Raw genomic sequence first — 26,288 nt, forward strand, 5'->3', positions numbered from 1 at the left:
TTAGTGGATGATTGTGGGAGTGTGTGGGACCTTAATACATGCATTTTGCTTGATCTTAACTTTGACTCCGATCAAAACCAGAAACATCATGACTTCTTGCCTTATTGTTTGTATGATATAAAAGTTTAAATCAATGTATATCTCATTCTAAAAACATCCACATGAATTTTCTATATGAAACTAACAAATAGCTAATAAACTATATATATTTCTACCTATCGGTTTTGTGTGATGCATTGCTGGCTCTGATACGTATTTTTGTCACCTCTCATTTGATTATTAAAAATCCCCCCCTCCCCGCACCTTTTGATTGACCCTGGCAGGGTCTTTCTTGTTTCTAATCAGCTGTTCATTCCCCTGTTTCCTGCCAGTATCCTAAATCCCTCTGGGGAACCCCCTTCTATCTTGATGTCGTCAAAACCACTGTTATCATAATAAACTGAATAAAACCTGCCCGACGAGATGAATAAAGCAGTTGGATTGTGCACGCGGTTTGCTGCCAGGTGCAGCGGGCACGTGGAGATTCGGGCGGGGGAAAGGTCGTTACGTTAATGACGCGTGTGTGCGTAGATGAGGCAGCTGGGGAGGTGCACAGATTGCGGGGTTGCTATGGTTTCGTGGAGTTTGTGACCTTACTGTGACCTTGGGAGTGCCTGCATTGACTTTTACATTTACTTGGGAGACCCTCTGGCTAGCGCCCCTTAGGCCGCTGGGGGGGGGGGGGGGGGGGGGGTTAATGGAATATGAAGGTCAATTATGGTTAATGGAAGAAAATTCCCTTCGTTATGGACTAATTGATATTAAAGTGTAGAGGTGTGCCATGCATTAGCTCCAGGAGTATCAAATGTTCCTTCAAATGGCAGTGCTCACACTCGGGTGTGGGAAAAAAGCCTTGGACGTTACTGTCAGACAAACAGAAAAAACATTTGAACACATTGGGTTCACTGAGGTAAGTAAGCCACAGAACATAAACCTCGGTTGGCTTTTTCGTTGCTAGGAAATGAGATCTCACCTGGCCATCAAATGTTTACATTAGATTACAATACGTTCAATGTTTGGCTTTCTGCTGAGACTGCCAGCTCCAGTGTCTTTTCCGGGTCCGGTTTTGGACGGTGGGGAGCAGGTGCGTTTCATTATGTATGGGTTGTAATTGTATTAGGTATGTGTTGTTGTTTCAGTTTGTGCCCTATTCATGGCTATGGTATTGGTCATCGTTGCTGTGTTTGTGTACTTCTCCATCGACCAGTCAACTCGCTTGTTGCCCTTAAGATAATTTAGCGAGTGGGCGCGATGCTGGAGACTTGCCCATTCAATATGTGGTTTTCTGCTGACACTGCCAGCAGGAGGTACACTTACTGTGCTTTTCCACTGGAAAGTTTGGGCTGTTGGGAGCAGAATACATTGTCTTTTTCTCGATCTGAAACTTCATTATTGCAGGTCTTGTACTGTACATATCTAAGTGATTGGTTAGATTTGTATAGCTCTCATTGTCAACCAGGGTGCTTCGAGGCGCTTGGGAGAATTTAAAGTGGGGATTTGGTGTTCCTGAATAGTCTCATTTGACAGCCCTAGGGGTGGAAACATGGCCGCAGTGCTCGACAGGTATACCACCCTCCTTCTCTGAAGAGGAAGTTCAGATGTTATGCCCATCCGATGTTTGTCTTCTTCCTCTGACTGCCAGCAGAAGTCTGAGATGCGATGATGGTGCTTTTCCGGGGAAAGTCTCTGGAAGATTTACATAGCACTCAAAAGATAAACACTGAAACTGGGAAAACATGACGTGAAGGCTTCGCAGACATGGCAGGAGAGGGTGTGCAAGGAGAGGGGAGGGAGGCATGCAAATCGAAGGAAATGGGGCAAAGGATGATGTAGTGTTGGAACACAAATGTGTAACGCGGCTACTAAGGATGTTCTGATGTATACTTTCAAGGCTAACTTTTGTTTTTCAATCCATGGCTCCTGAATGCAATGTCCCAGCAGGGTTTGGTTGCAGCTTATCCCCCCGTGCTTTGGTTGGGCCACCGGTATACTAAGAACATCCAGGTCAGGGTTCTGCAAAGTCGGTCCTGGAGAGATTCCAGATTTTGTAGCATATCCCCATTTAGATAAATGTAGTTATCTTAAAAATCTGTCACAACGTGGCCCTCCAGGACCAACTTTGGAGAACCCTGCTCTAGAGGCATACATCTCTCAATACCACTAATCCAATCCTGTCTTGAATGAGCCTCCTTCTTAAGCCAGCGCCTGACAATGTTCATCTTGGCAACCAGTAGGCCCCAACTTACAAATGCTTTCACGCTGCTAGAGGTCTACGTGTCCTCAATCAGGCCAAAAGAGCAATCTTCTGACTGAGGACCAATCGTTCAACCCCATAGAACGGGTATTGCCCACCACTTTCTTGACTGGTCCAAATAAATCGCATCCCTACACTGAGTGAAGGAATTTCTCTTTCGGTAACATATTTCAAATATTTTGGAAAGAGTTGTGCTTCATATGCCAAGCCTCGCTCGCCTAGTGGTGCTGTTAAACCGCATTAAACAAAAGCTGAGATGAAATGGCCACGTCTCTGGCTGCCATTTTAGCTTCCCACCATATTTCTCATCAATCGATACCAAATTATGTGCATTCCCTCTAGCCCTGAGGTTCTCCAGAGGTGGGAGATCTTAATTACTAATCTTTAATAATTTTGCAATACCTTTTGACACTCAACATTATCGCCTGTTAACTTCACATCGGCATCATCTAAATCTCTTTTTGACATGTGTGGGAGCGTGCCACAGTTGTAGGTACCTGTAAAACTAGGTAGTCTGTAACTCATGATCTGCATGCAGGCGTGAGAAGGATATAATATACCTGCCACCCTCCATAATTCTACATTTTAGCACACCAACTACATCCTAACCTGTCAAGCCTTCACAGTTGGCTAACTGCTTCAGCTGTGTACCCACCCATAGTGGTGTCCCCCTCATAATCGGGAGCAGTTAAATTATGCGATTTAGTGGCTGCCACATTTTCTGCATAGCTATGGATTTTCCACAATATTCATCCTCTCCTACATGATCTACAGATTTTACCAAAAAAGTGTGGTTTCTAGCTCAAACGAATCAAAAGTTACTAATTAACGTGGCAACACATGTTGCCACGCAGTGGAAGGCCCTTGCAAAGGATGAATGGTCACCTTTCTGTTGCTCATTGCTACAGATTAATTTGTAAAAAAAAATTCAAAAAAAGTGCCAGGGCCCATCTGGGGAAGCTACTGCAACCAGCACCCTCCATTTTCCCTGTTCGCTCTGCCAATGACAGTGCCAACACAACTACTAACCATCACATTTGTAGAAGCGTGATAATTCTGGCCAGCACAGTCTTCTTAGTCTAGATATCCACATTTCTAGCCTTTAATGATTTCTTGTTTCCCTACCTTTGTTTTGTTTCCTCTCCTTAGGTCATTTTTTATAAATTCACTGCTATACCCTACTTGCAGAGAGTATGAATATTTTGCGTGACTGGTTAGTCCTTTAATATGAGCACATTTTCACTACCCCAGTCACCTGTAGATTAGGTTCTTGGTCCTGATGAATCTCCCAGATCGTTAACGACAATTGTGGCAAGAAATGTTGTTCGACTGGCGACATTTCTATTGCGCCTATACCACAAGCGGTCTCTAGCAGCTCTGCGACAGGCTTGGCATTGCAGGCTAAAGAACAGCAGCTTCCCATGCTGGAGGTTCACTCTGAAGAGCGACTGCGTAGCATTATAGGTTCAGCGGTGTTGGAACAATTTTCAGAGTGGGGGTGCTGCCATTAATGCTATTTCACTGAAGTCCTATGGATTATAAAAAATCCAAGCAGTACACAAAAATAAAGTGCAGCAAATGTGCCACACCCATTCAGCAGGAGAGCGGAAAGGGTGTGGTATGCAGCCAGTGGTGCATTGTGGAGCACTGGATAGGTAGCGGGCTGTCCTTTACAGATCGGAGCACTTGTGAAGTACCCCACTGTCATTAACAGAAAGCACGTTTTCCGTTGAAATGGCCTCTAAATTTGCACCGGCATGCAGTTTTACTGGTAAAACTATATAGCGCGCGCACAGTAATATGTGGAAATCAGGTTTCGGCGATGATTTATCTTTTGCGCATCATTAAGTGTCTTGATTTTGTTTTAATCCTATTAAAAATCTTTGTTTCCCTCGCACTTCACAGTTCCCAAACACGTGTTTTTATTTGTGCTGATATATTTTGAAAATGGGTACATAGTTAATTTACAAGTATTTAAATGTTGTTTGTTAGAATCAAACTGACATCCTGTATCCTTTCCTTTCACTGCCTGTACCCCAGTAAGATTGCCAGGTACTCTGCCTTACACAATCCTGTCACTTTGTAGTCCAAGAGATAATAGTTAACACCAGTTTCCAAATCAGCAAGTTTGTCAGAAGACAACGACTCACCTTTGACCTGTGTCTGGGATCTCAGCAAATGTGAGAAGATAAATACAAACCTGAAAGTCCCCTGTCTTGGTCCTCCCCTTCTGAAATCCAGCATGGTTACATTGGGTGTGCTGCAGCCCCCACCCCATCATCCCTACTTCCAGGGCCTATACTGCACCCACTCTACACCCACTTGTACTCTCTACAGGGAACAAAATGTGCCAATCATGAAGTCCTAATGCTGCCACTCCTCTATTAAACTTTTCAGATGTGCGAAGCCCGCACCCAGGATGTTGTGAGCAGTGCATTTTTATTTGTGATGTAGCGATTACAGGCGTTTTCCGACAAATACCGGCATGGAAAGTGCTGTTCCTCAAAAATGCCAGCACTTGCTGCGCACTTGATCTGTTTAAGATTTAGAGAAAAATAATACTGCCAACAAGGCAATGAAAGTTCTGTTGTCACATCTCACATGCTTTCTTTTTTATTGACTTGCGGCCCAGGCTACTCCGAAGAATTAAACACCCAGAAGAAAAAGACAGCAGAGGTAAATACCCTTTTCTGGCGTCATCTCTGCTGTCTCAGTCAGGGAGGAAGATAAGGCAAATGTAGACCAATATGTTTTATGAAGTATTAAAAAAAGATGACTCGGATTTAAGTCAACCCCACATTTCTGGCTGATGGCTGCAAAGAAAATCAAGAAACCTTGGACCTTATTTAGTTTGGCAAATGTGTACTCTGTTGGAACTTGGCAGGCGTCACACCGGCCGTATTACAAGGGCCATGGACTACAATACACTAGTAATAAGGACAGTTCACGCGCCATGTTTGTGATGGACGACGGGTCAAAACGCCATGTTTGTGATGAAGGACGAGCAACGCACCATGTTTGTGATGGAGGACCCTTTACACGCCATGTTTGTGATGGAGGCCGGGTCACGCGCCATGTTTGTGATGGAGGCCGGGTCACGGCCATGTTTGTGATGGAGGATGGGTCACGCACCATGTTTGTGATGGAGGACCCTTTACACGCCATGTTTGTGATGGAGGCCGGGTCACGCGCCATGTTTGTGATGGAGGATGGGTCACGCGCCATGTTTGTGATGGAGTACTCCATCGGCCAAACTATGAATACCGCCCTTACTTTAGATTTTACTTAGCTATAAGTGGAAATATTGATACATTTATTGAAACGGAAGGGTGTTTTACACTTATTAACAGAATCTTTCCCTGAAAGGTGATAGTACGCATAAAACCATCTTGCATAGGCATTGCTATACTTCTAGACATTTGCTAAACCAAAAAGCTTCAAACTCGAAGATACATGGCTGGATATATTTACTGTCTCCCTTCTCCAGTCTCTCTGCCACACTCCCTAAAACATCAACACTGCGTCATCTGCGTACAAGAGGTCTGGAATAGAGTGACCGGCTACTAGGGGGGGAAGTCTTGGTTGTCTTTAAGAAGAGCCTCCCCCGTCCATTTATGTACAAGTTAAAAAGGAACGGGGCCAGGACGCAGCCCTGCCTAACACCGCTCCTAATCATAAAAGCAGCAGAACGTTCGCCCTTCAGACCGCAGAGTATGCAGGCCTTGGCATCACTGTAAAAACGTTTAAGAAAATAAATATTTACATATTTAAATATCTTCCTCAAAATAACAGCGACCTGTCGGATCCTAACAACTGGAGATCTATTACTAGCCTTCTTTCTATGGCTAAACAAATAGAAAACTCTGTAGGATTTCAACTGAAAAGTTATAACTCCGATCAGGTCTCGGCACATAAACGGCCTCTCTCCGTGCTGTCAATGAGGCTGTCAAAATAATGGACATCATTGAGTCGTGTCTCATGGTACTTTTGAACCTCTCTAAGCCACTTCTTATGTAGACAATAAGATATTACCTAAAACCGTGCAAAAAAAGCTTGGCATTGGAGGTTCTGCACCAAAATGGTTCTGATCTTATCTCTCTGAAAGGAAGATTGACAACCCCCCTACTATCCGCAGTACCCTGAACTGCAGGGTGTCCCACATGGATCCACCCTCATCCCACTGCTTGTGAAAGACATCCTAAAGACGTGGGATACCATAAGTACGCTGATGACACTCAGGCCTACTGTAGAGCACAGTCAGAGTGGGCTTTGACTCAAGAGGAGTAAATCTGTCACCTCATGTATCATGTTATTAATTGTTTAGTGCAGGGGTCTCCAAACCGGTCCTGGAGGGCCGGATCCATGCCAAATTTTTAAAATAACTACATGTATCTCAATGGGGATATCCCAAAAATCTGGCATGGATGCGGCCCTCCAGGACCGGTTTGGAGACCCCTGGTTTAGTGTGTCAATCCACCTCCTACAGAATGCTTGCATTGCCATGCATAAGGGCCTATTTTACATCTCAAAAGCACGCTGAATCATCACATTACATAATTTATCTAATGGATGCATTACGTACCCAAAACGATCTGTTTTGTATTGCTTTTGCACTGCGGCAGGCTTTTTAAAATTTTAGTCAGGGCATGCTAGTCGGGCCTCCTGGACTTGTCAGTACCTGTTCTTCTTGGTGAATGTTTCTTTTGTAGAGTGATTCGTCACCCTTTAAGCATGGCCACATTATGAAAAACTAGATAAATATGAATAAATACATGAAATCAACCCACCCACAAATTATATTTGTGGCTCTCACTTGACCGTGTTCATAAATGAAGAAATAATGATATTTGAGAAGCATTTTCTTGAAAAGCGCATTCAACAAAAGATATCGGCCGGAGGAGGCATTGGCCCACAGTTGTGAGGTAATCTCAAAATCAATACGGGCAGCATCACATTTTCCAGTAAGCACTAGTCGACCATAAAATGTACATGGACCTTCGACTGTGGTGGCTCCCGCACCCAGTGCTGATGAAATAAAACCCTGCACAGCATATTGAACACATTTTACAACCCACTGTGACGGAAAAAAGTAATGTCATCAAACACATTCGTGCTGCTGACTTGTACGCAAACCAGGCCTCTATTGATTCTGGCACTTCCAAGGCCCTGCCAATTAAAGTCCCTGTGGCTCATGACGTAAAGGGTGATGGCGCCATTTTGGGAGATTAATAGCTGTTTAGCCATTGATGTCCTGAAGAGGTCAGCAACCTTTTTGCAAACTGCGTCTTCCCCATGTGTAGTTGCCTGATCATGTGATGATCTTGAAAATGAACTGCAATTATCCCACCGACCCCTGGCTGAGAAGGGGTTGACGGTCCCACTCTGAGCACCAATTTCTTGATTGTTTTCTCAGCCTCATTTCTAGGATTTACCAGAAGTCAATGGCACAGCTCAGGGGCGGCCTTAGGCATGTGCAAGCTGTGCACCTGTACAGGGCCACCAAACCCCTAGGGGCCACCTCGCCAATAAATATCCTTAATATAATAATCCTCTGAGGATGGATACATATTTGCATGGTGGCCCCTGGCAGGGAGTTGGCGTGCTCCGGCTCTGTTCCACTTCCAAACAACCTGACCCCCCCCCCCCCACCACCACCCCTCTTCACTTGCTTCCGCGCTCCGCCCGGACCCCCTCTTCCGGGGCCTCTTGCCTACGCTCCCTGCCCAAGGCCGCCTAGAGCCGCCCCTGGCTCCGCTTCTTATCTTATCTTAATCGGAACTTATAGAGCGCACGGTCACTCAGAGGTTTCATGGCGCCAGGCAGGAATAACACTGAGGGAAGTTACCCGTGCGCTTGCTCGTATAGCCAAGTTTTAAGCAATTTTCTAAATGTCAGGAGGCCATTGCTCATCCGGATTGGTAGTGGTAAGGAATTCCAAAATACAGGAGTGAGATGAGAAAATCTGCATCCTCCTTGGCGTTTCAGCTTAAAGGTAGGGACAGACAGAAGCTGAAGATGGGCCGAACGAAGGTTACGGGAGGGTACATGTCTGACAATTCTACCGCTGATGAATTTTGGGCTTTTACAGTGCAAAGCCTTGAAGATGATACACCCAGTCTTGAAGGCGATGCGTTGGACCAGAGGGAGCCAATGAAGTTTATCCACTAGTGGTCTGGCAGATGACCATCTAGGTTGTTTATGTATCAGTCTCGCCGCCTGATTTTGGACCGGTTGGAGACGCTTAAGTAGGCCCAAAGGAAGACCCAGGTAAATGGAGTTGGAAAAGCCTTAACGTGACAGAACCAGAGCAATTATAACCTGTATTAGAGCGGAATGAGTAAGCAGATGGGCGATTTTCCTAATCCTCCGTAACTGAAATAGACAGGAGGAGACCACTGCACCCACTTGACCTTTTAAGAGAAAGGTCGGCGTTGATAGTGACCCCAAGGCTTTTTACCGACGCGGAAGGGGCGGGGGAAAGGCCCAGTTCTGCCGGCCAATAGTGGGGTCCCCAGACGAGAGCGCTCTTCCAGGGCAAGATTAATTCAGTCTTGCCCGGGTTGAGTTTCATGTGATTCTGGTCCATCCAGCTCTGAATATAGAGCATAGTGGATTAAAAATTGAGGATGGAAGACCAGCTGGAGGTCATCCGCATAATTAAAGGTGGTGACCGCCATATTTTTTAGAGAGCTTATCAGGGGCCGAAGGTACAGATAAAAGAGAAGAGGCGACATGGATGAGCCCTGAGGGACTCCGCATGAAGTTGCTAATTTAGGGGCAGTGAACGGAGTGAGGCGGACAGCTTGAGTTCTGCCCTGGAGAAAAGAATCAATCCAGTCATGGGCGACGCCCAGGATGCCGGCCAGCCTGACACGGTCCAACAAGATCTTATGGTCAACCGTGTCAAATGCGGCTGACAGATCTAATAACACCAATGCCTGGGCGGCGCCTCTGTCTGCACCGGCTCTCATAGTGTCCAATAGCGTCAGGATTATCACCTCAGTGGAATGGGCTGGCCTGAAGCCTGCCTGATGCGGCTCTAGGTATTCTGATAGTTCTATGAAGTTAGATAAGCATGTGGTCACATGCGCCTTTAGGATTTTAGACAGAAAGGGGAGGAGAGAGATGGGCCGGTAGTTAATAAGGTTTGCGGGGTCAGCCCCTGGTTTTTTGAGTAGGGGAGCAATTATGGCATTTTTGAAGGTGGAAGGAACTCTGCCTTGTGACAGTGAATGGTTAAGGAGAGGTAACACGCCGTGTGGTAAGTGAGAGAGGACATCCCTCATTATGTAGGGGGGGCAGCAATCATTAGGGGAGCCTGATTTAATGCGGGTCAGTAGATCCAAGAGCGTTGAGGGGCTGATAGGGGGAACATTTTCTAAGGTAGAGGTGTTAATTACCAAATTGGCCTTTGGGTCACTGACTATTGTAGTGGGAATGCTACCTTTAATAGACGCAATCTTCTGTAAGAAGAAATTGTTGAGGGAGTCACAGGTATCTTGAGTAGGGGTTTGTTTTGGGAGGATCCTTTCGGGGTTGCAGAGATCATTGACTATCGCTTCTGAGCAACACTCTTTATTCCAACCAATCGGAGTCCTTCTGGGCTTTGTGTTCTCCTCTTCTACAATCATCGGGTGCCGTTTGCCAGCTGGAGTCTGTCCAGCCACCAGGTGGCAGCAGAGGATGTTTGCCTACAGAGGGCAAGGCAGAACAACTAAGAGGCTAACCATGTACTACTCGATATGAGATATGACCTTGAGCTCAAATAAAGTCAGGCTGTCTATCTGCCTGCTGTGAACTATTGGGCAGCAGGAAGGATGGGTGTGCCTGAAGCCTGAGAAGACCGTAGTAAAGGGGTCAGGCATACAGGTCACCATTAAGCCTGTCAATACTGTGGGTGGTTTAAAAATCGGTCAGTCCCTCACCTCATATCCTGGGTGAATGCTGTCCACATACCTGACAGTCTGCCACAGAGAGTAGTGCGCATGTCCATGTGTCCAAGGGAGCGGTCTGAGATCCAGGACTACTGTCCGGAATGTCCGCGTGGGCTTCATCCTCCTGACACAGAGCCAGGAAGGTTATCTCTGGTGGGGATTTCAGTTTGCACCCGCAATTTGAAAACTCGCCCCTGTACCCCCCTCTCCTGCGAATTTCTGAAGCAGCGTTTGACGGGTGTAAGGTGTCTGTGGCCCTTTATCCAGTCCCTGGACTGTTACAAGGCCACGTGGAATACTGGGGCATATTTACAAGCCCCTCCCGCCGCCGGTACTTCACTTTCTTCCATATAAAAAGTGACGCGGCGGCGGCGCGAGGGGTTTGTAAGCAGGCGCGCAACACCCATTGGGCTCACCGGGCTTCAGCCCCCCCCCCCCGTCGCCTCCTCTGCCCGGGCTAAGATGACACGCACTGAAATGGTGCAGGAAGGCTGCGCAGCCGATCCGAGAATGTGATTGTTTTAATGATTTCTGAGAGGCCCAGCAGCCCGAGCCAGACAGCGAGCCTCTGAACAGTTTCAGGGAGTGAACCCCCCTGCCCTGACCTCTTGTGTTTCCTTTAGAGTGGCGCAGAGGCGAAATCCTTGCCTGAAGGCAGGGATTTCACCTAAGCACTTGATGGGTTGTGAGCATGGGGTGTGAAGATGTGCACAGCAGGGGGAAGGCATGGCCAGTTAAGGTGATGCTTTTCCTTTGTAAAGGAATTTCTGCTGGCATCTTAGCACAGGGTGTGCTGTCTGTGCACTTGTATAGATGTGTATTCCATACAAGTGCACAGACAGCAAACCCTGGGCTATGGCGCCAGCAGGAATTAATTTACAAAGGAAAAGCTTCACCTGCACTGGCCATCCCTTTCCCCCTGCTGTCTGTGCATTTGACCCACATTGATCTACACAGTGAGACCTTCGGGAGGAGCTGGATGCCAGGACACAGTGCTGCTGATCAGCCAGACTCCACAGTATAGTATCAGAAGAGCAGGCAGCAGTTTTTTTGTGTAAGTTCCAGTAATGTTAATGCATTTTTCAGCACAGCACTACCTACTGCCTGCATATCTAGGTTACTGTGAATGTTGTTCTTGACTTACATACATAGAAACGTCAAAGAGGGCAGTCCCCTCCAAATATGCAAATGTAGTGTAAGTTTGTAGTGTTTATTTTTTTTTGGGGTGCTAGTGGGTAATTTTAAAGTTCAGGGTGGGTGTGGGTTTTAGGGTGCCAGTGAGTAATTTTATGGTTCTGGGTGGGTTACGGATTGGGGTGCCAGGGGGTAATTTTAGGGTTCTGAGCGGGTATGGGTTTTGGGATTCCAGGGGGCAATTTTAGGGTTCAGGGTAGGTATGGGTTTTGGGGTGCCAGGGGACATTTTAGGGTTCAGCGTGGGTATGTGTTTTGGTGTGCCAGGGGTAATTTTAGGGTTCAGGACAGGTGTGGGTTTTGGGGTGTCAGGGGGCAATTTTAGGGTTCAGGGTGGGTATGGGTTATGGGGTGCCAGCGGGGAATTTATGGTTCAGGGTGGGTATGGGTTATGGGGTGCCGGGGGGAATTTATGGTTCAGCATGGGTATGGGGTTTGGGGTGCCAGGGGTAATTTTAAGGTACAGGGTAGGTGTGGGTTTTGGGGTGCCATGGGATTAATTTTAGGGTTCAGCGTGGGTATGTGTTTTATAGTGCCAGGGGTAATTTTAGGGTTTAGGGCAGGTGTGGGTTTGGGATGTCAGGGGGCTATTTTAGGGTTCATGGTGGGTATGAGTTTTGGGGTGTCTGGGGTAATTTTAAGGTTCAGGGTGGGTTTGGGTTTTGGGGGGCAAGGGGGAATTTATGGTTCAGCATGGGTATGGTTTTTGGGGTGCCTGGGGTAATTTAAGGTTCAGGGCGGGTATGGGTTTTGGGGCTCCAGGGGGGTGATTTTAGGGTTCAGGGTGGTATTGGGTTTTGGGGTGCCAGGGGGTAAAATTAGGGATAGGATGGGTATGGGTTTTGGGGTGCCAGGGGTAATTATAGATTTCAGGGCGGGTATGGGTTTTAGGGTGTGAGGGGGTTAATTTTAGGGTTCAGCGTGGGTGTGTGTGTTGGTGTGCCAGGGGTAATTTTAAGATTCAGGGTGAGTATGGGTTTTGGGGGGCAATGCATCAAGCTAACAAAAATGTGTGCTTTAATTGCTGTCCAGTTTCAAATGCAGAATTCACCACATTCTTTTCTCAGCTTGACCTGAGCATTAACCGATCCTGATTATCTGCCATTTTAGCTCCGCCCCATTGATTTACATTAGCCACGCCCCTTCATCTGTCATGTTAGCCCCCCCCCCGAAATTAAGACCTAGTTGCGCCCCTGTTTGTAAGTAACCCCCACTTTTGTATTGGATGGACAGAAAATGAACGCCCTTGCACTGCACATTTCTCCACTCGTCGCCAGTCACCCGCTGGTGCTAGACCGCACATGTTGCGTGACAGGGATGGCCATCTTTAGAAAAAGGCCAACGTGCTGCCCCTTCCAATTAGTGGCACCCAGAGGCACCGGGTACTCCATAAAAATCAGAACAAGCCAGTGTATCAGTAACCCTTACGGGCCTGCCTTGACTTAGCAAACAAAACTATTTCCAAAGGGAGCTTGCACCTCGTTGGAGACAATAAAATGGATTATCAAAATAATGAGACCACTGAACTTTTCCTCAGGTGCCAGGCTGTCGGTGGAACAGCTCTGCGAAGTTTAGTGCCTCTGCGGTCTCCAGACACATTTTCACTTTCTCTTTATGAATTTATTTTAAGTTGACATTTTAGTGGAACGGGAAAACAATTGCTTCGGATCTGATATCTGCCCATGCTGCCTTGTTTGCCTCACTCACATGGTCTTTAGCATCACAGGTCCTGGGCTTTCATTGTAATAATCGTGACGTTTGGGAGTTGTCTTTTATTTGTTTCACTGAAACCAATTGCGATCAACAACTGGATTAGAATATAGTGTCCTTAATGGTTTTGAGGTCTTGTATGCCCTTTCGCGTTTGTTTACTGTGTTTTGTATAGTGTGCTTGCTTGTCATCTGTCATGCCAGCCAATTTGAGCGCTTCAAGGCGCTGGAAAAAGGAAGCGTAAAGAAGAGAGAACACACTATTGATTTGGCGTGGAATTAAAAATTAGGGCAGTATAGGAGCTGATGACAGGTTAAAGTTTCAAAACAGAGTTGCGAAGAGTGAGAGAATGGGGTATGTGAACAAAGTAAAGATGGATAGACTCAGTGAATAATAGTGAAGAAGGAAGTTAACCTTCTGTCACGTCAGCGTACTTAATGCACCTTTAACAACTTCCTAGGTAAGGGCCAATATTATGTGATAACGGTAGCACTGTCCCCAAAATATTTGCTTCCCATGCGTCGACGCTGGAACTGCACCCGGAAACAGGATGACTCTTGCCTACTGGCTGTCGGCATTTATGGTCCAACAAGAAAAATATATCTTTATCCCTTCGTCTTAATGCCCTCGTCATAGTGGCTCAGCCAGGAAGTAGGAGTGATCATGACATAAACCCATCCCTTAAGAATAGTAGACGTCATGGCTTAGCCCACCTTTCTTCCTGATTTTGTTCCTCTCTCATGACTTGGACCAGGAGGTTTGGAACATTATCCCTGTCGGGCATGGGGTCTACAACAGGTGACGGACATGATCTTGCCTTGCTGGGCTTTGGTGAGATTTCTGTGCAAGGTGGGAGCGCCACTCCCAAACAGAAGGCATGTGGGAGTCCTTCTGGTTGCAGGCCCATTCGTGCCCTTCCCTGTTGCTTGGAGGTTGGTGGAGCACAGCTGTGGTGTACCTTACTTGTGCAAACCGAGTTCTTCAAGGATGGGGTCTATGTGACTCTTCCATGTACTGTCACTGTGCGCGGTGTGACGGGAACTAGCTCTTTTATGGGTTTCTACATTTCCTGATTTGAGCACGCAATATGCATGTGTGAGGGGATTACTGTCACAAAGCTCCTTAAATTAGTTAGTGCACACTTCCCTACATTAATTTCCTTTCAACACCCTTTTAAGGGTATTTAAAGGAGGGCTGGGTAAGGTAAGACTTCTTTTAGACAAACAGTGTTATACCTTCTTGATTGGAGTGGTGTGGCTCACTGGTTAGAGGCGGCAAACCCGGAAGCAGAGAACGGCCCGGGACCAGGGTTTGATTCCCGATGCGGCAGGGTCGTGGACCAGGGTCAACGGACTCGATAATTCTCACCTCGGTGCCTACTCTAACCAGGGATCACACTCGGCAAATCTGGGCATTAAGCTTGCCTCATCTCTATAACGGCCCCCCACAGACGCCGGGGATGCCTGGTTCCACCTTGGAGATACCCAGAAGGGACCATCTCACAGGGAAAGCCAGGACGGGTTCCCCAGCGGTCTTCAGCGCCAGGACGCTCACGGGCAACAGTGCGCTTTACATGTCCCCCACATTTACATTTACTAACATTTAGCGATTACTTTCCTGGTTTTCCTCACATGTGATTTGCCCTTATGGGTAAACAGCATAATAAATCGCAGCATTTAGAATCCTTCTATGACAATTCAAGATCTAGGTTTCCGATTATAAAGAAATCCAGGAGAGCCTCTGACACTGAAGATACTTCTTTTACGGGAAGAGTTAAGAAAATATTCCTGCAGACTTTACTGGGTATCCAAGAAGGCCCTAAGAATCCAGACAAAAGATATATGGATATCTCCTCTTCTGGAAGTGGTGGAGATGAGGAGGAGAAGTTATCGAAGTCTTCTGATCCAAAAGCCAAATGCACTGATAAGGACATTCTTCCTGAAATCCTCCCCAGAATACGATCTAGTATGGCAGGTCTTCTACTTCTACAGAACCTGTTCTACAAAAATGTATAACCTCAGTCTCCAGCCTTGCTCGTTCATCAGCATATCCGGATGTAGTTCAAAGGAATGGAGAGATCCAGACAAGATCATTATGCAACACTTAATGTCTCTGCTTCATCCGTTGGAGGGTCTTGACAAGAAGAATTCTTAATCTGTGTGTCGATTCATTGGTTGCCAGTCTACTGGAGGGCACTTCGATGGCCATGGAAAGTATGATTAAGGACTCCTCTGATTTAAAAAAAAACGGATTCCGCGTTAAAGAAGGGTTATGCAGGGACAATTTTAGACTTGCAGACTGGAAATTATGGTATCTATACGACTCCATTCTGTATTTAGATTTCAAGCATCTTTCCAAAGCTGTTCATGAGGGAGAAGGTTGTTCTGCTCCTAATGAGTTTGGAAAAACAAACTGAATTTTTATCCAACATTTATTTAGCTGTTGTGAGAGCAGAAACGTTATCAGAAAGCGCAACAATTACTGTGAAAAGAAATGTTTTTATAAGAGATTGGCATACTGATTATGCATATCAAAATGCAGCCCAGTGAATACAATTGGAGGGGTTAAACTGTTTGAACCTGAATTAGAAGAGAAGCTTCATCGAATCTTCAAAGAGAAAAATACTCTAGCCCATGCCATGAGCTTTCAGACAGTTCTCCATCAGTTTAGATCCGTTTTCGGATCTAGTTACCAAGCACCAATCGTTCAGGTGGAATCTGTGCTGCAGGTAGTGGGCCTGGGCAACCAAATAATATAATTCAAAGTGGAGCACTTCCAGTCCCCACCCCCCCTCCTTCCCATATGGGAGCGTGATAATATCCCACCTAATCTTAGGCTCACAACGCTAACCCACTCCGCCGGCCACATGCTCGCCCGTGTCTTCGTCTCAAGCCAGCACGTCTCTGTCAGCCACACCACCGAACTCCTCTGGAATGAGCACCACTGCATCCACTTCGCCTTCCAGAAACCCACCACCCACCACACGCCACCGCACCCAGCAGGTGCCACACCGGTGCTGGAGCAAAATCGCAGAAGACCAACTACACGCAAACCTCTTTCTCAGCCCACCCACCGGATCCTCCAACACAGACTCTGCCCACAGCATCAGACGCTGGATCGAGGACTCTGCCAACACCCTCGCCCCGCTGAAGAACGCCCCCCTGCAGAGACGCCAGCAAGCCGGCCACATGCTCGCCCCTGTCTTCTTCTCAAGCCTGCATGTCATCCGCAACCACCACCACCACCACCTCATCAGGGCGGCCAAGAGGACCTCCTTCAAAGACCGCCTCAACAACAATGCACACAATAGCAAGGAGCTTTTCAACATCGCAAAGGAACTCTCCAACACCAACGACCCCTCGCCCTCGCAAGCCCTGTGCGACTCGCTCGCCACCTTCTTTCACCGCAAGATAGCAGACATCCACGACAGCTTCAACACCCAGACAGCCCCAACAGGCAGCAGCACAGCAGACCCTCCGCACACCATCTGCCACGACCCCCTGCTAGCCTGGGCCAGCGTGAGCATCGATGACACCATCAAGACCATGCGCACAATCCACTCCGGCTCTCCGTCAGACCCATTCCTACACCACGTCTTCAACAGAGCAAGCAGCTCCATCGCACCCCACCTGTGCAACATCATCAATCTCTCCCTCAAGACCGTGACCTTCCTAGAGATCTGGAAAGACGCCAAGATCAACGCCCTACTCAAAAAACCTAAGGCAGACCCAAGAGACCTCAAGAACTTCCGGCCCATCTCTCTGCTCCCCTTCCCGGCCAAGGTCATCGAGAAAACCGTCAACAGACAGCTAACCCGATACCTCAAAGAAAACAGAATACTGGACCCTTCCCAGTCAGGGTTCGGCAGCAACCACAGCACCGAGACTGCCCTCATCGCCGCCACCGATGACATCAGGACCCTGCTGGACAGCTGCCAGACCGCAGCACTCCTCCTCCTAGACCTCTCTGCCTCCTTCAACACCGTCTGCCACCGCACACTACGAGCACGCCTCCACGGCGCAGGGATCCGAGACAAGGCTCTGGATTGGACTACCTCCTTCCTCTCTGGCAGAACCCAGACCGTCCGCCTCCCCCCCCCATTTCATTTCAAAGCCTCCAAGATCATCTGCTGCGTACCCCAGGGATCCTCCCTCAGCCAGATGCTGTTCAACATTTACATGGCCCCACTCGCACACTCAGCACGACCTCACCATAATCTCCTATGCCGACGACACTCAGCTGATCCTCTTCCTCACCAAGGAGCTCATTACCGCTAAAGCCACTCTCCACGAAGGAATGAAGGCCGTCGCCGACTGGATGAAGACCAGCCGTCTGAAGCTGAACTCTGACAAGACTGCGGTCCTCATCCTCGGCTCCAACCCTTCAGCCTGGGACGACTCCTGGTGGCCTATGGCACCAGGGGCAGCCCCGACACCCACCGACCACACACGCAACCTGGGAATCATCCTCGACTCAACGCTCTCAATGACCAAGCAAGTCAACGCAGCCTCCTCCTCCTGCTTCAACACCCTCCGCATGCTCCGCAAGATCTACAGATGGATTTTGACAGATACAAGAAAAAGACAGTCACCCAGGCCCTCGTCAGCAGCACATCGACTACGGTAACGCCCTCTACGCGGGAGCCCCGACCCAGCTTATCAAAAGACTACAACGCATCCAAAATGCCTCAGCACGACTGATCTTCGACGTACCGTGCCACAACCACATCACCCCCACCTGAGAAACCAGCACTGGCTCCCCGTCAACCAGAGGATATCCTTCAAGCTCCTCACCCATGCACACAAGGCACTCCACGACTGGCCCAGCCTTACCTCAACAGACGCCTCTCCTTCTACATCCCCCAACCGCCAGCTACGCTCCGCCGACCTCTCACTAGCCACTGTCCCGCCCATCCGAAGGACAACCACCGGTGGGAGATTTTCTCCCACTTCGTTGCCAAGACATGGAACACCCTCCCACTGAGCCTACAACAGACTTAAGACCTGCTGACCTTCAGGAGGATACTCAAGACATGGCTGTTCGATCAATAGCTCCCCCCCTTCCAGCGCCTTGAGACCCTCACGGGTATGTAGTGCGCTTTACAAATGATTGATTGATTGATTGATTGAGGCGGTTTACTGCCCCCCACCAGATTGAGCAATGCACTGCTAAGTGTCTGGAAAAATTGTTGCGTGAGTAGGATCAGTATGTTCACCAAGAGGTATAGAAGGCAGGGGAGCACCACCAATTTCAGGACTGCAATACTTTCAGTAAGGAACAAGGGTAGTCTGATCCAGAAATGTATCTGCGTCCGCAGCCACTCCAAGGGTGGAACACAGTTGAGATGGATAATCAATTCCCTATCTCTATGGCACTCCACCCCAGGTGTTTAACTGAGTCCATTATTCCCCGAGTTGGGGGTTTCCAGTCCACGGGAGTGGTGGACTCCTTAAGGGGGGAATAGCTCATATTTGGATTAGTTTATAGATCCAGAGTATATTCCAAAAATAACTATATCATGGACTATGGGGGATATGTTCTCTGGCGGGTTTTTGACAAAGAGTATAATGCCATCGGCATACATAGATAACAGAAGCCAGGAAGTGGGGAATGTGAGCGTTCGGTGGAGATGTCGCTCCAACAAAACCCTTACTGGGCTGTCCATTGCTAGGACTAATAGTAAGGGCTAAATGGTGTGTCTCTGCCTGGTGCCACAATGTGTAGGGAAAGGGTCTGATGTAAGACCATTGACCTGCACCCTAGCCACAGGCTGAGAATATAACAATGGGACTAATTGGATAAATTCCTTTGCAGCACAACTTTGGACAGTACCTCCATGAGGAACAGCCATTCCAGTGAATCGAATGCTTTTTATAGATTAAATAGTACTACCGGGCTTCTAGTGTGGGGTTTAGACGTCCTTCCACTTGGTTCTAATGTTTACAGAGTGAGAACAATTTCCGAAGCTGGTGACTAGAAAAGACCTCTCTAATTGATTGTACTATTGGCACTATACTTCAACTCCTCTTTGATGGTTATAACAAAGGTTTATAAGTAACTAAGTTGAAAGCACGGTGGGCGGCTATCAAAATCTTGAAAGTTCCAGGTAGGGGGGTTTCTTTAGATGGAGACCTAGCTGCTAAGCTTCTAAAATGTTTCTTTATGTCTACACTCATGATTCGTCCATTCTTTCCTACGTCAGATTAACTATTGGTCCTGAAAGCCTTCCAGGGTTTCCCTTTTGAGCCTTTACCTATGGTAGAGCTTAAATTACTCACACTGAAAATAGTTTTCCTGGTGGCAATATCATCAGCAAGGAGAATTGGCGAATCTGGTTCCTTGTTAGTAAACCTCCAGGATTGAAGGTTGGGTAGGATGACATCATTTTGGGAACTGACCCAGGTGGTTTCCTAACGAAGGTGCCCTCTTTGAGCCAGAGGGAACAGGAAATCTTTCTTTCCCCATCCTCCTTTCCCCATAATCTCTTCTGCATTCTCTAGAAGTCAAGAGGGCAGTTTTGACATACTTGGATTGTACTCGGAGTTTCAGGAGAACTGATAAGCTTTTTGTTACCTTTGGCCAGGTCGTAAAGCTTCGAGCATGCCAATAAGTAGATGCTATTACACTATTGCATTGGCTTTCGAGTCCTCAAATGTTCCTCCGACAATAATTGTCAAGGGCAGGTCAACAAGAGGAGTGGCTGCATCTTGGGTTTACTTTGAACGTGCTTCCGTATCGGAAATATGTCGAGCCGAAATCTGGGCCAATCCTTATACCTTCCTGGCGAACTACAAAATTCAGTGAGTAGGTTTGGGAGAAAATAATTTTGGTTACAAAGTTTTGTTAACTGTATTATCAAAGTAAGATTCTTTGATGCTTTACTTAATTTAAAAAAATGAACAGAATTATCAGTTGCCATACACATTTTCATTCACATTTTGCTTATAGTGTTTTTCATATTCCAGTGTTCTAATATGAATTATTAGAAATATTTTCCCATTAAATATATATTATCTAATTATAAGTAGGGCTCTAGGTTTCATGGTATTTATTTTTTTAAAGTTTCCGTCTGTATTCATCAATATTTATATTTGGCCACTTTATCTGTATTTATCTATATTTAATTTGTGTTTTGAGTATAAATGAAGGTATAAAACTGTACTTTACCATATTTATTTAACTGATAGACGCGCACTCATGCTTTGACACCTGCCGTGTTTAGCTTTTCAAGCTGCCAAATAATACAGAACAATACATCCACTGGTAAATACTAGCATTATACCACAATTGTATACTGACAGATGCCGTTATTTAAAGAAATGTCATCCTGTTTTTTTATTTCACATGCTGTCCATCTGCTCAGAAGTTCTGCTCTAATTCATGAAAGACAGCAAGGAGAGTCACTTAAGAGCAGCACATTTTTCGTATTTATCCACTTTAAAAAATAAATGCAGATAGAAAGCACATTGTTTTTTGTCTGTATTTATCTGTAAAAATCCGTAAAAACAGAAAACAGGGAGCCTTAATTATAAGTTACTGCTTTTTGTTTTTTCAAACCTTGGCCGAGTATTGATTTTGCTGTTATTGATATATTTACCAGTTCTCAGATTTTCTTGTTTTACTCTCCCTTTCACTTATCTTTTCCCTTCTGGGCTCATTAACTAGTTACTTATTTATATACTTATATGTTCTCTGTAACCATTAAGAGACTTAAGTTACAACTGCTTCTTATTAATTTACTTACCTATTTATTGTAATATGCGACTGAAATCATTGTTTTCATAATTAAATTTTATGCAAAAAATGTAATAAAGAATTCCAGCACAAAAAAACCTTGAGTTATGGGGCATTTGCTGATGAGTGGAGTTATTCTTCGGGGAGTTCGTTAAGTATTCCTCACAAGTAAATGACGAGGACGTTAGGATGTAGGAATGATTCTCTGGTTACCTAGCAGTATCTTCATTATCCTGAGTGCATACTGCTCAGCACAGTCATTACGGCCCTCCCTCCCTGGAGCTGCTGGCTTCAGAATGCTTGGTAGTTCAGGAAGAAGGGTGGGCTTGGCCATGGCGTATCCTACCCTTAATGGGTGGGATTATGCCATGGACACTCCTCCATCCTGGTTTTGGTCCTGTGGACGAGGTGGGATCACCTCACAAGTAAATGACTGTGACGAGGACTACGGAATATGGATAATGAAGATTACCTGTAAGTATATATATATATATATTTATATATTTACATTTATAGAGCGCGCAGCTACCCGGAGGTTTCCCGGCGCTAAGGACAAGTTGAGAGAGAACACAGTAGGGAGACAAAGGGCCTAAAAGGAAGTAACCGGAGCATTAACCCTAAAAGAAATATGGAATCTGAAAAAAATCTTTTTGAACTGCAATATATTCTGGGGTCATGAAAACAACTTATTTAGAAAAAAATGGACCGTAATTCACATCCCCAAAGTCATGAGTATCTTTCCATGGAATGTAGAATACATTTCAATTCATTTTAATGTTCTGTTTAGGTTATCGCTTTGTAGAAGCAAACAAATTGCAAGCTGTATCTACTAGAAAAACCACGATCATTATTTCATCTCATGTTTGTATTTTTTTTTTATTTATTTCCAGCCTGCACGCTCTAAAGGCCTTTCATCATGGCAGCGGTCACCATGCAACCACAGTTTGTGACTACTGTTCAACTCTCGCAAAGCCAATGGCAGAGCGACATGTGCGACTGTTGTGATGACTGCGGAGTCTGTAAGTAGCAACATAAACGGCATTGAGCTAATGCGGCTGAGGCGCTAGAGCTGCCGACTTAGGAACTGGAGAACTGGGGGCGAGCCTCTGCTCAACATCCCTTGACTCTGGGCAAATCACTTACCCGTGCCCTAAAAAATGGATTACGTTTAGGTCCACTGTATAGCGTTCTAATGCTCTTAACCTAAGTTTGCACTGTAATCGCCAAAAGAAAGGAAAAAATGCTTCTCCTGCTCCGACATATAGGGGCTGATTTACAAGCTCCTGACACGTTACTTTTTCCCATATTAAAAGTGTTGCACCGGCTGCGCAAGGGGCTTGTAAATAAGCCCCATACATTCTTGTTCAGGGAGAACCATTATGGAATAAGCTATGATGTGCAACGTGTATGTCTTGGATTTGTTGTTAGTCTACACTGTTTCCTGATGCTGAAAAAAGAAGCAGTATGTATGTTTGTATGTATTGGTATTTTTATAGCGCCACTACAGACTGCTGTTCATTACCTGGGTTGCTGGAGAAGATCTACAACATCTGTACACCAAGTGTGGATTACACAAATACATTTACACAATGTTTCATATTTTAAATCAATCCATTGCAACACTAATTATTAAGGTATGATTTGTCAGTACTGCTTTTCAGTGAGCTGCACACAGAGTCCTGGTGGGCATAACATTCTGTCTTTATTTCTTCTGTGACTAGTGGCTCAAGGGTTTCTATTCACAAAATGATGTTGGAGAAGGTAAAGGAGTACTCCTGTAGTACTGTTTTATGTACTGGTACACATCTTTGTGGATTGGCCCCAAAACATACAATTTAGGAATAGTTAAGGATAATTTACTTATGTTAATTTTTATTATAATAGGAATAATCACACATATTCACATTTTGCACATTACAGCACAGATATATCTTGCTGCATCTATGTGGAAGTAAATTCACCGGCGAGCAGACCTAAGACATTTGTGAAAAAGGCAGTTTCAGCAACAACACATACAATATGAATGTTTTTAGTGGGTCCCAAATGTACCTGGGTCGTTTAGAGGGATTCTATTCTGTAAATATTTTGAGCCATGCATTGCAGCATTCAATATGTTTTAACCATTATCTTGGTGCGTGTTCGATAGTGTCCCCAGTGCATAATAATTTTGTCATTTCACGAGCACTATACAATTCATTTGCAATAATACATAAAGAAAGGACTGTGCCTACCTTGCTCAATGGGAAGTTCTGTTTTGGGGGGATCAGCAAAGGCATGTAGGAGTAGCTAACTTCTCATTCTGATAAGTGTTTTTGTGAATCGGCCTCAGAATGTAAAAAAAAAATGTTTTTTGTATTTATAAAGTGAACAACTGTCTACTAGTCTTCTTGGCACTAAAAGACACATAATCATGGAAACAAATAAAACCATAGAGAAAGGTGAAAGAAGCCCTAACCGAAAGCTCTAACACAGATGTCTCCAACCAGTCGATCACGAGATACCTGTATCTAGCAAAAACTTTCAGAGTAGCTCCCAGCCTTGGTTTCGTTTTTATTAACCTCATCAGCGCGGCGCAAATTTGTGCGCTGTGCTGAACGTTCTATTGGGCTTATGGACTCATGACGGAACGGTTCCGTCATGAGCACAGGCCAACCGACGCTCATGACGGAACCGTTCCGTCATGAGCATCGAAGGGGTTAGCTAAGAACTGCAATAAGTGTTGTGTTTTTCTTTTAAAGTTAAGGAAGTTATATGTTTATTTTACATTATTATCAGGCTACAGATAGCAGAGCCTGATAACAAGCAGTGCTCCACTTCGATTTAAGACCCATGTGGGTCACAGAGGTTCAGTACTGAAACACAGTTATTTATTTCTTGAATACAAGTTGTTCTCAACTCAATATTGGAGCATGAGAACAAAAATTATATTTCTAAATGCTCTACATGAGAGAAACTATGCAGAGTTCACTTAATGATTAAGTTAACTCTTCATTTTAATTTTCTCCCTTTTCAAAGTGTCACATTTACAAACAGCAAGCATCCTGCTCTCGGTAGCTGGTAGACACCGTGCCATCTTTATAACTGATAAATAGTCATTTTCTTTTAAACTGAAGAATAATGTTTCTATGGAAGATTGTCTTGTTTTTATTGTTTTCTACTTTAAATTAAGGCAATTAAGTCCTAATGTTTTATGAATTGTGTTTCTTCACTTTAAATTCTTCACATCTAAACAAATGACTGTATGCTCCTGTTATAAATATGGCACCTTGGCTTCAAGCCACTGGGATAATATATGCCTGCTGTTTGTGAAGATACTTTGCCATGGGAGAAAATTAAAATGATGAGTTTTATGTAATGCATATAAAAATAAAGTGTAAGTCTTCAGTTGAATTTCCTCCCATTTCAAAGTGTTGCATTAACAAACAGTAGGCATCTTGCTCCCAGTGGCTGGTGGACATGCTGCCGTATTTATACTGAAAAATACAGACATTTTTTTAAATGGGAGAAATTTAAAGTGCAGAAAAATGTTCCATCAAGTGCAGAAAAATATTCCTTATTATAAATATTTTTGCAGAATGTTTTTCTTAACTTTAAATTTCTCCCATTTTATCAAAAATGGTTGTGTTGTACATGTAACGGTGCCACACAAGACAAAAGGTATGTCTTTTGCCACAAGGACATAGGACACAGGCTCCCATTCATATATCTTTAAAGCAATTCATGGCTTCACCCCTTTACCTTTCTGCAAGCCAATTTACATGACGCAACTAGATCTCAATGGATCGCCAAATTTCACATAATAACCGTAACCAACACTTCCTGCACCAAATCAAACTTTCGCTTATTCTACCTACTTGGTCCCCTACACTGAAATGACCCCCCCTCTCCCCCATCCTGAGGACATTACTGTGCGTTCCTTACTCTCCTTCAAGCCCATCTTACAAAGAACACTGCACAAATCTGGAATCCTACCAGTGCGACCTAACGTGTGCGTTTCCAGGACTCCACTGCTTACTTTAGCCATTAACAATTGAAAAGTTCATATGCATGCTTGCAAAAACACCTGTCCATCTCCACCAATCCTCCTCCAGCACGATAGCGATGTTGCAGGGATTCTGCACAAGCACAGAACTGTGAGCAGGATTATGGGACCTTGGTATTTAGGGACTGATTCTTCCTACCACCTTTGTGCCCACAAGCCCAGGACCAACTAGCTGGAGTGTCTCACTTGGTCTCCTACTTCCCCTCAGAGAAGCAAATGATTAGACATGCCAGAACACAACACTCCCAGATTTCTCAGGAGTCGCGGTAACAAGAGACACCCTTTCGCTCACACTCTTGTAGTCGTCCACAATAAGATGTGACAAGGTCACGAAATAGTTGAAAATATTTATTTTAAATATTGTGTCCTAATGTGTAGTATACATGCCACAACAAGCAGGACATGCATAATACAAATATAATCAGCATAGCAGCTAGTCCGTACATCATGAAGGGAGATGTCATCTTAAACAGACAGTGGAGCCTATCCTCACTCCCCTTGCTAAGAAGTAGTATTATATATTTTTGAAGATCTCTGGGCTTTGTCAGCAGATCCCATACCTCAGCCTATAGCTGGTAGATCTACATCACAGGTGCTGTTTCGCTCTTCTCCCTGGAAAGGTCCCTCTTAAAGTGCGTCTCACCTAATTTGTGTATCCCACTAAAAACGAAAGTACTTTTTCCAAACCGCTTCATCAGTATGTTTTGTCTAAGGGATGAGGTCTGGCCAGAACAAAATAACAAGGGGCATTGTTGTTCGACCTTGCACATAATGTTCAGTCAAAATCCCAGGAACATGCAGAGTGTGAACACAGCGATGAGTCCTCATGTGAAAGCAGTCATTGAAATATTGCAAAAATAAAGACGTAAAGTAATGTTCACTAAAGCAGCAGGTAAGCTGCAATGTGCTCAAGCTAAGTTAGTGAAAAACAACAATGTCCCCATGGGCCACAAGACAGCGACAGTGGAAAAGACTCCCCAACCTTACATTTCTGGTCTATGACAACCACCATAACATGTTACTGGACTATGGACTGACTTTCTTTTTTTCTATTTGAAATGCCATGGCTGTGGAAATAAATAGCTCAGGAGGTTGCTATCATTAGGCCTTGATCTGGATGCAAAAACCCCTATGGACACTTTTTGGCTTCCCCCTTGATGGCTCGGTGGACTATTGCAACCACTTCAGAAATCTTTGTCCTCATGCTCACAGGTTCAAATCCTTTTTCGATTTACACTTCATCCTTCCAAGTTCAATAAAATGGGTACTGTTGAGTAACAATAAACATCTGTTAATTCAGCGCCAAGAGGCCCAAAGTGTGGGTGAATGTGCTTTTTACAAACACACATTATGCTTGAAGTGCTTGGAACAGCCTGACCCAG

The 26,288-nt window shown here is 45.3% G+C and overlaps 1 protein-coding gene across 1 annotated transcript in view; it reads left to right on the forward strand.

Annotated features, from left to right (window-relative positions):
* PLAC8 (placenta associated 8) overlaps window positions 1-26,288 on the forward strand; it is a 74,995-nt gene that overhangs the window by 3,206 nt on the left and 45,501 nt on the right. Inside the window, exon 2 of the mRNA XM_086961982.1 lies at window positions 21,755-21,883. Coding sequence (XP_086818108.1) covers window positions 21,781-21,883 — 103 coding nt within the window. The 5' untranslated portion in view covers window positions 21,755-21,780. The remainder of the gene's footprint in view (window positions 1-21,754; window positions 21,884-26,288) is intronic.

The sequence above is a fragment of the Lissotriton vulgaris genome, chromosome 3_1, assembly GCF_964263255.1.
Source record: "Lissotriton vulgaris chromosome 3_1, aLisVul1.2, whole genome shotgun sequence".
Classification (NCBI taxonomy): Eukaryota; Metazoa; Chordata; class Amphibia; order Caudata; family Salamandridae; genus Lissotriton; species Lissotriton vulgaris.